We start from the raw sequence: 10,844 nt of genomic DNA on the forward strand, positions 1-10,844 counted from the left end.
ACATGATGGTTGGTGAGACTAGGGCAGTGGTAGTAAAGGGGTGAAAAGCAGTCAGATTATGGCTCTATTTTGAAGGTAGACTCAAAGGATTTACTGTTTGGTTAGATGGGAGAAAGAAAACAATCAAAATATGACTAAGGAATTAGAACAGTAGAGTTGCTAGTAACTCAGATGGGCAAGACCAGAGCAGTGCATGTTTGAGGCAGAAGCGTAGGACCTCGGTTCTGGACATGTTAGGTTTGAAATGCCTGTTTAGAAATCCCAGCATAGATGTTGAGTAGGCAGGTTGTTGATAACATGAGTCTGGAATTTAGGGGTGGCCTAAAACAAATGTGAGTCATCAGCATATAGATGCAAAGCCATGAGATTAGGAGAGACAACCTAGATGTAAATACAGACAAAAAGAAGACATTTAAAGACTACCAACGAAGGACATTTAATAACATGGGTTAAGAGTTAGCGCACTGTTTCAGATGCCCAGAGTTGGGTACTCAGTTTAATCTTTCCTTATCAGTATGTGTACATGATTCCATAATTGGAGAGACAGTGGATAGGAGTTTCTCAGTTTGTGACTACCCTATCTTCATTTAATTTAAGGATCATCATATTTGTTTTCTAAGAAATGTGATTTTGCTCTTTCCTAAAATCTGAGTTAAAAAACACACTATAGATCTTTCTGTGGATTGTTACAGGCCTGAGAGGAGAGAGCAATCAGGCCAATTATTGGAGGGAAATAGGATGCACGGGCAAGTCCGAAAGCAGGATATGGGGTGAATATGGGGAGGAAAAGGAAAATTACTTCAATCTGTTATGGTTAACTGTATCAATGGCTGAAATGTGCTGTTTATTCTAGAGAGCTATATGTCCAAGAACTCTGAAGATGATGAGCTAGCTAAAGAATCAAAGCGGTCAGTTCGAAAGCGGGGTCGAAGCACAGATGAGTATTCAGAAGCAGATGAGGAAGAAGAAGGCAGACCATCTCGAAAACGGCTACACCGGATCGAGACAGACGAGGAGGAGAGTTGTGACAATGCTCATGGAGATGCAGATCAGCCTGCCCATGACAGCCAGCCCAGGGTCCTGCCCTCAGAACAGGAGAGCACCAAGAAGCCCTATCGGATAGACAGCGATGAGGAAGAGGACTTTGAAAATGTAGGCAAGGTGGGGAGCCCTTTGGACTATAGCTTAGTGGACTTGCCTTCCACCAATGGACAGAGTCCTGGCAAAGCCATTGAGAACTTGATTGGCAAGCCAGCTGAGAAGCCTCAGACCCCCAAGGACAACAGCACAGCCAGTGCGAGCCTGGCCCCCAATGGGACAAATGGTGGGCAGGAGGCAGGGGCACCAGAAGAGGAGGAAGATGAGCTTTTAAGAGTGACTGACCTTGTTGATTATGTCTGTAACAGTGAACAGTTATAAGACTTTTTTTCCATTTTTGTGCTAATTTATTCCACGGTAGCTCTCACACCAGCGGGCCAGTTATTAAAAGCTGTTTTATTTTTCCTAGAAAACTCCACTACAGAATGTCTTTTTAGAAGAAAAATTTCAACCAACCCTGAAGTCTTTCTGTGAAGTGACCAGTTTTGAACTTTGAAGATAAATAATTGCTGTAAATTCCTTTTGATTTTCTTTTTCCAAGTTCATGGTCCTTGGCAATTTCATTCATGGAAAAAAATCTTATTATAATAACAACAAAGATTTGTATATTTTTGACTTTATATTTCCTGAGCTCTCCTGACTTTGTGCAAAAGGGTGGATAAGAATGCATTCCGAATCTGTGTGGGCCCAAAACAGAATTAGGGGTGGGAGAAAGCACTTGTGCTTTAGCTTTTTCATATTAAATATATATTATATTTAAACATTCATGGCATAGATGATGATGAACAGACTGTTTAAAAGTTCCAGTCTGTGTTGTTGCAGTTTGAGAACTGTAGATAACATCATACGTAAGTCATTCAGTAACAGCATTCATGCTATCAACTTGTTTACTATTGGAGATAACCACACTTAATAAAGAAGAGGTGGAGAAAGCACCATCATTAAAAACTCTAACCTGAGTTTCTGTTATAGCGGAGTTTCTTATTTAAAAAAAAAATCATCTGAAGAACATTTGTACAGTAAAATGTATAATGAAGCTTTGACAACCAGATTGTGCTAGCAGCAGACTTTTTCAAGCAGCTTTATGCGGTGGTGATGAGGTGGCCTCTAATATCCTATCAATGAGAGTTATTAGCGAAATAAGTGTGGTCTTTCTTTAGGCCCAGGTGGACTGTAAACTTTGCAGATAGTGTAACTCTTGTCTTCTGGCCACTTAATATTTAACTATCTGAAATATCCCATTTTGAAAGAAATACATCTATACATAACATACATGAAGAGATGCTAAGCTGACAGCAGTATTTTAGCACATTTGATGACGGGGAAAGGATTTTCAGGTGAATTTTAACTGGTCTATTCTTGCCCTTAGTATCTACTTCAAATTGAAGTCTACAAACAAAGCAGTTCCTTTGGGAGGTTTTTAGTTTGAGTTTTAGCATGTATGTGTGTGTATACGTGTGTGTGTGTGTGTGTGCGTTGGAATTTCCTATCTGCCTGGATATATTAGCAGGGTTTGAATGTAGTTTTGGCCTTTGGCCATTAGACTTCTATTAAAATTCATTAATAGTCACACGACCAACCTAGAGTTGATTGAGAACCGCCAATATGCTTAATGGGCATGACATCCATTTCAAACATCTCAACACTTCAGTGAAAGATAAGCCCTTTGTTTCAAGAAAAAGGGGTTTATAACTAAATATCTAACATGTAATTGACACTAAAATATGAACTTTGTCTTATTTAGTTACTGTTACAGCTGTAAAATTTCAGGCAGAGCCATAAATAACATTGTATAAAGTGTAGCACTTGTGATTAAACCTTGCCTGTCAAATTCTGAAACCTTCAGCCATTACTTCTGTGAATACTTTTGCCCTGGGATTTGGGTTTTTCTGTTCCGGTGTTGTGTCTGTTGCCGGCAACGGACACACCATATCTGCTGCTGGCCCAAGGAACTTTGTTAATTTTTCTTTCCAAATTAAGCATTATATGTGCTAGTCAGTGTATAGTAAAGCACTTCTCTTTTTTATGATTAAAAAGCTGGCATTAGACTTGCATTATAAATACCTCTCTAGAAACTTTATACTCCTTCTTTTCCTTCCTCAGCGGGTGTTGCCCTTAAATCTTATCTTTTGGCCTTGAAAGTTTATAGCTGTTGTTTTTCATTTGTTGGTTCTTTTGTTTGTTTTGTTTTGTTTCACTTTAGTTGTGTAGTACCTGCCCATTAATATTTTTGCTTTGATTCTAGCAATGTATATGTATCTGTATAAAAAATAAAATAATGAAAGCAGCCTAAAAATAGGATGCACCAATAGCATGTGGTTCCAAGCAAGTTGTGATTTTTATTTTGAGACAATGTTCCACTGGAAGGGAGGGAAGGGCTTACACTTACAGACAGTAGAGCAGGGTTACGTAAGGACCATATTCACGTACCAAGCCACCTTTCTAGCCAGATTTGTTCATTTGTTTGAAAGTCAGGTAAGAATGTTAGCTAGCCTTTTTAACTGTCTTAACAGGCAGGCAACAGAAGGATTCCTACTAGTGCAAGGTAAGTGTTTAGAACGTGCGGGCGGCCTCCCCTGCCCCCTGTTGTTCCTCTAGATTTTAGTCCTGCAGCTGGGTAAAGCCACTACGGTGTAGAAACTCCCACGTGCGCTGTCTCTACCTCTGGACACACCACCTCCTGCTTCCACCACTCTATAGTTAAGCAAGTGATAAGAAGTATCCAATGGGGTAGATTATTTATTTTACAGGATGCCTAATGTGAAATAAAGGAGTTCTTTTTACCCTTCTCCTACAGAGAGCAAGAGGTCATTGTTACCATAGTAAAGACTGAGTATTCAAGTTAGCATAGGTCCCACTGACATGGGTTATGATACCACTTTTGCTGCCTATTAATTTACCGAACTTGAATTAAGTATTTGTGAACTTGATAGTGAATGTCTGCCTTCTAACCTTACATTCTGATTAAGCCAATTAACTGTTTCATCTACAAAGAGTGCAATCCAAGCAGCTGAACTTAAAAATTACTATGCAGACAGGTTAATTATGGGCAGTTAAATGTTGGACAGTGCAAAACCAATTCTGCTGCTTGGTGATTAGATTTAGTCCCTCATAAAGTCTTAACGTTCACTGAAATATTAACTGAACATGCTTTGAAGAAATTTTTAAAAATGTAGGAAAAAGTAAATGGTCCTGTATCCAAAGATATAATTCAGTCATTAGGAACTGGACAGAGTATAGGAAAGCAGCAGCTCATCTAGAGTTTAGAACACCTTGGATCCTTAGAGTACTAACCATGGATTTAGATGCATCCGTAGCTGCCATATAATACAGTCCTTTAATACTTTAAACCTTTTTTGAAATACAGGTGGACTCCCAATGTCCCACTAACAGTCTAGCACATGTATTAAGGGGAGATGTAGTTTAGTGCACAGAATATTTAGTTTGCAATTTCTGTATAAGTTTGAAAACTAGCCAAATGTTCACAAAGCAGAAGCTTTGAATTAAAATATATGAAAGGAACTCAGACTGAAAATACACATTTTGGTTTTGTAGACTTGTGTCGATGAAATAGGGTGTTGTGTAAAACATTTTCCGTTGTTGGCACGTTATTAGAGAATGATGGCAGAGAGCTTTTCAAGAGTTTACCTGATACAGTGAGGTTGGATTTCCTTGACACATCTTTTTCCAGTTGGTCAAGGTTGCAGATGCAGAGAATAAAGAGGAGTTTCATTTAGAATAAATTCATGTCTACTGATAGTCTTTTTTTTTTTTTTTTATGACCTGCCAAAGAACCAAGGACTGAATGCTAAAGAAGTTGTTGAAAAAAACATTTTTAAACAAATTTTAAAAGGATATTACAAACTCCAGTTTTCACTTTTTGGTTGCTAGAGCCCATCCCATAGTATGCATCTAAGCAAAGTATATATACTAAGAGAAATGTAGGAGTGTACTTGTTTAGAGGTAAAATGGTGAGAAAATGTTACCAGTTTTTAAATGGGTTTGATAGAATTTACTTTGTCACAAAGAATGCCTTTTTAGCTTATGTTTGTGGGGATGAGAGATGTTAACCATGCGCTAGTTCTACCATATGACTGGAAGGAACCCAGGGAATCTGTAAGTTGAATACTCAGAAAAAGTTGTGAACTCTGCCCTTCACTAACACAGTGAAACAAGTCCGTGATTGCCTCACAGCTATAGAACAAGTATTCAAAGACCCAGATCTTTTTTAAAAAATAGAACATGCATATATGTATGTATATATATGTTAGTATGTGTATACATACTTTAGATGTTAGCAGAAATTAAGAATGAATCCTTTGAAATCATTAATTGACATTGTAAAAAGACATAAGACAATTGTGACTGATGTGAAATTACGAACATTTAATTACAGAAAGTCCAGAGAAAAATAGTGAAGTTCCTCTTCTTGGTTTGATATTCTAAGAAAATATTCCTGGTTCTCTAAGAAGTAAGAATGCCAAGACTGCTTATCTGCTATAGTCTACCTAGTCCTCTGCTTAATATTGTTATTAAACCCTCTTAGAATAAAATCCATTCCTATTTTATCCACCATTCCCAGTGTGTACCTGTAAACCTACTTTGCAAGTGGCAGTTCAGCTGCTGATTTTCTTATTTTTATACCAATCCCAGAAGACAAGGCCCTTTGCTATCAGTGTATTTAAACTGGGTTATTGTGTTATGTGTACACTTAATAATTTGTTTTCAAGATATTTCACTTCAACTTAAATTATCATTTATCATTTTTTGAGTGCCAAGAATTGTTAAGTAACTAACATACATTGAAGAAGAGTCATTCCCCAGCAAGCAAGCAGTCTTCATAAGCCAAACTGTAGGGTGCTTGGTATATAACCACTTTATAGATTATCCACTCGATACTTCTTTTATTCATGTAAACCCTCTCAGAAATTGATTAGGACTCCATTAGTGGATTTTTTACCCCTGATTTTGGTCATGTGAGCGCAATTTTTTTTTTCATTTTATATTTTATGATTTCATTCTGGGAAATGCTGCAAACCCAATTCTGGCACATTGTGATTTCAGTTAATGAAAATGTTATTTTTATTTTAATAACTTTTTAAGATATAGCCTATGCATAAGTTATATGAGAGGGCATAACAAATTATTAGATGAATAGAAATTTATTAATTAAACTCCTTAGACATTTTGAATGAGAAAAAACATCTAAAGGAACTACATTTGTGTTTTTTGCCAAACCGGTACAAGCTAGTAAATGCACTAAGGACTGAGTGACCTGCCTTGTTCATTTTGCCACTGGATGATGTAAGTTAAGAATGGAATTGTTAACCCTCATTATATATTTTCTTGACTTTCATCACTTTCTAAAGAAATCTAATTTAAGTGTTTGGGGTTTTGTTTGACCTGTATTTATTGAGTTCTGGTCATAGACCAGGAGCTGCATGTCATGCTTATGGATGGCCAGAACACAGTCATTGGGATACTTAATGGCTCAAGACCTTCTGAATCATTTAACTTATTTTGTATGTTGCAAAAAAAAAAAAGGTTTATTTTGCTTGAGAGTCACATTTTTTATATAACTGTACAGCTTTTAAGGGTTGGGAGGTGGAAAAATACCCTAAAATAGGATGTAGATTTTTACAATTGTGTTTATGCTAGAACATCTACAGGTGCATTATGTAATTAAACCTAAAATTGTTTAAAAATTTGTGCCATGGTCTTTTTCATTTTCCTGCCCTTTAGCAGAGTTGGTGCATGTCAATATTGCTATGTGGACAAGCCTTGGAATTAGGCTAATAACCCTTGTCTCCAAAGCTTTAAGATCATTGCATGAAAATTATGCACAAACACATATATACACACACACATATAGACACATACATGTGCACACATGGATCTAGTTTATATTAGTGTAAATGAATTTTCAATTTCGGAACAGTTATAATAGCCTAAATTTGGCAGTTAACAGCATATTATAGTGTGTGATTTTCGTGATGCCTAACTAGGGTATTCTCAATGTTGGTCTAGTGTTTTGTTCTCTTAGCAAAGTAGCTTCTTGATAAGTATCTGAATTGTAGCTTGCCCAAACCTGCCAGGAGGTTTTGCATACAGCTTGAAAGGGAGTGTCCTGTGCTGGGATAGGCGGGGTGGGTTGGGGCAGAGCTTGGTTTCTTTTCAATCTGTAAAAAAACGGAAAACTAGAATTGCTTGATTTGGTTCTTGTTATTCAGTAGACTTAATGCCACAGGAATATTTTTCTGCTGGAAGGGATATGAGATTCAAATTCCAATTCTCTCCACATTTGATGAAAAGTATCTTTAAAGCTTGTAGAGTTGCTGATTCTAGCAGTCTTTTACATGGCACATTTTACCATAACTTATATTAAGACACCAGTATGTTTGCCATCTGATAATCTTACCATTCTAACTCCTCACCTTTATAGCACAAGTGTATTCTTATAAAGAATTAAATTCATCTAAGTGTGTCAAAATTTCTATCTGAACTACCTTAATCTATTGTCAACTAGTGTGGGATTGTCAATTTCTTTGCTAGCTTCATCCATTCAGAGGAGAAGCCTGGGAATCATGAATTTCCAGGTGAAGAATACAAATTCCAGATAAGAATTTGTAAATGGTATATGTTAAATTTTCATTTTGATTTTAAAGTAAAAGTAGCTGAGATTCAGGGAGTATTTGATCAAAATGCCTCTTGGATTTTCAGACATGCTTATATGAAATGCTTTATTTTCCTATGCATAAAAAAATTATTCCTGGAATAGGTTCTCAGAATGCTTTATTTTGTTTCTAGGAGATGAGAGCTAAAGCAGAAGCTCCAAGATTAGCATAAAACTGTCGAGGTAATCAGGAACGTGCTGTTAGTCAAATAGGGGAAGCTGGAGTGCTCTCTGCCACATATAATGTACTGCATGTGTGTGTGTGTTGGGGGGGAGGTTTGAAAACTGGAAATGTGATTCCAATAATGCACAAAGTAAATTTTGTGCATAGAAAATATGGGAATTCCTGGTAGCTTAAAGCTTCAGGGGTTAACTGCAGTGTATGAACACCTAGTGTGTTAGAATTGCAGTGCATAGTTGTTTAAATATAATATTCCTTGTAAGTGACAACCAAAATATGTTGTGGCTGGTGCCAACATTTTTTGTTAATGAAATGTTCAATGTCTCACTACAGTCTGATCAGAACTCTTGGTGTTATAAGCCAGGCCTGAAGCTATTTTATAGTTACTGGCCTAATTGTGTAACTTTTTCTTTCAAAATGTTTTATTATAATACTTCTGTCATTTCTTTCACTTAATATATGTCAATTGTCATAATAAAAAATTTAAATAATTTCATGTATTTAGCATGATGTGTTTGCAAACTTAGTTTAAACTTCATGGCACATAGAAAGCTAAGAATTTTCAATAATAGTTGATGAAGCCTGAACATTTTGTCATCTAAGCAACAGATGAATTGTTCTCTACTGTTTAGAAAGTAAATTTGCAAGTGTATCAATTTCCCCAAAGTAATTATTTTTTTAAGATTTTATTTATTTGACAGAGACACAGAGGGAACACAGCAGGGGGAGTGGAAGAGGGAGAAGCAGGCTCCCTGCTGAGCAGGGAGCCTGCTGTGGGGCTCGATCCCAGGACCCTGGGACCATGACCTGAGCCGAAGGCAGACGCTTAACAACTGAGCCACCCAGACGCTCTTCCCCAAAGTAATTTAAAAATTTTTAATTTTAGCTCTATGCCAGCTAGGGGAATTACAGGTATTACAAGGCTATCTATTGGGGCACCTGGGTGGCTCAGTCGTTAAGCGTCTGCCTTCGGCTCAGGTCGTGATCCCAGGGTCCTGGGATCAAGCCCCGTGTCGGGCTCCCTGCTCGGCTGGGAAGCCTGCTTCTCCCTCTCCCACTCCCCCTGCTTCTGTTCCCTCTCTCACTGTCTTTCTCTCTGTCAAAAAAATTAATAAAATCTTAAATAAATAAATAAATAAATAAAAGGCTATCTATTGGGAGATTTCTTTTTAGCTTCTAGAGAATTGACACATTAAAGATGCCTTGGACTTACTTGTTCGGTGTGGGCCTGTGGGAGCACAGAACTAGACCAGAGGGCACACAAGCCATAAGGCAAAAGCTTTTATTCTATAAGAAATTTTTTTACAGAGTTCTGTAGTAATAACTTTGGGAGTGAATTCTCACCAATAGGGGATGTTTGCATTTAGGCTGAATTGCCACTTGGCAGGAGTGTAACAGATCAACACATTTGAAAAGTGGTTAGACCAGATGACTTAAGGGGGCCCTTCCAACAATCCTGAGTATGATTCTTATGTACAAATGCTTACGTATTCTGGGATATAGTAAGATTGACAGTGAACTCTCTCTCTCTCTCTTTTTTTTTACCAACAAACTAGTGGAATTCATCACTATTTGCAATTCTGATTTAAAATACTGATTAACTGGGGAGCCTGAGTGGCTCAGTCAGTTGGGTTACCGACTTTTGATTTTGGCTTAGATCATGATCTCAGGGTGGTGAAATCTAGCCCTGCATGGGGCTCTGTGCTCAGTGGGGAGACTGCTTGAGATTCTCTCTCTCCCTGTCCCTCTGCCCCTCCCCCTGCTCACGCTCATGTGCTCTCTCTCTTTCTCTCTAAAATAAATAAATTGGAGCGCCTGGGTGGCTCAGCCAGTTAAGCATCTGACTCTTGATTTCGGCTCAGGTCATAATGTCAGGGTCGTGAGATTGAGGTGAGATGGAGCCCTGCATCGGGCTCCCCACTCAGCCAGGAGTCTGCTTCTCTCCTCCTCCCTTGTCCCTCCCTGCCCCCCGCAAATAAATAAATAAATAAATAAATAAATAAATAAATAAAATCTTTTAAAGAAAATACTGATTAACTGGGGCACCTGGCTGGCTCAGCAGGTGGAGCATACGACTCTATGATCTCAGGGTCATGGATTTGAGCCCCATATTGGGCATAGAGATTACTTAAAGAAAATACTGATTGACTATTTAGGTAAAGAACTTTTTAAAGCAGAATTTCACTTAATGGAATGAAAGCTGATCTATGCTGACAAGAAATGACCAGCTACATTTTCTCGGTGGTTTATTTGAAATTTTCACTTAAACAGAATCAGTTAAGTGGAGGTGACAGTGCTGTGACAGCCTTGAGAGAGTTTAAAGGAATCTTTCCTGGAGCTGAGAGTGACTCCAGAGAATGGCTATCAGCCCACATCTCTTTCAGGTTACGAGACCAGAGGATGTAGAAGAATTCTTTTAAAAACTGAGAATTGGTATACTATACTGGGACCATTTAGTAGAGGTACAATTATAAAACTGGGTGGCTCAGTCGGTTAAGCATCTGCCCTTGGGTCAGGTCATGATCTCAGGGTACTGGGATTGAGCCCCACGTCAGGCTCCTTGCTCCTCAGGGACTCTGCTTCTCCCTCTCCCTCTGCCCCTCCCCTCCTGCTTGTGTGCTGTCTCTCTCTTTCTCTCTCTCAAATAAAGAAATAAAGTCTTTTGGGGGCGCCTGGGTGGCTCAGTCGTTGGGCGTCTGCCTTCTGCTCAGGTCATGATCCCAGGGTCCTGGGATCGAGCCCCGCATCAGGCTCCCTGCTCGGCGGGAAGCCTGCTTCTCCCTCTCCCACTCCCCTTGCTGTGTTCCCTCTCTTGCTGTGTCTCTCTCTGTCAAATAAATAAATAAAACCTTTAAAAAAAAAAAAAAAGAAAGAAAGTCTTTTGAAAAAAAT

General features: G+C 38.3%; 1 protein-coding gene across 2 annotated transcripts in view; it reads left to right on the forward strand.

The window, feature by feature from the left end:
- The window catches only part of RSF1 (remodeling and spacing factor 1), a 169,347-nt gene extending 162,727 nt beyond the window's left edge, over positions 1-6,620 (forward strand). For both annotated transcript variants that reach the window (XM_064576868.1, XM_064576867.1), the window contains exon 16: positions 854-6,620. In XM_064576868.1, the coding sequence (XP_064432938.1) occupies positions 854-1,419 (566 nt within the window). In that variant the 3' untranslated portion in view covers positions 1,420-6,620. The remainder of the gene's footprint in view (positions 1-853) is intronic.
- Positions 6,621-10,844: the final 4,224 nt, after the last annotated feature.

Source organism: Mirounga angustirostris, unplaced genomic scaffold (assembly GCF_029215605.1).
Source record: "Mirounga angustirostris isolate CCGP_5_RB_7025 unplaced genomic scaffold, mMirAng1.0.hap1 SCAF_13, whole genome shotgun sequence".
Taxonomy (NCBI): domain Eukaryota; kingdom Metazoa; phylum Chordata; class Mammalia; order Carnivora; family Phocidae; genus Mirounga; species Mirounga angustirostris.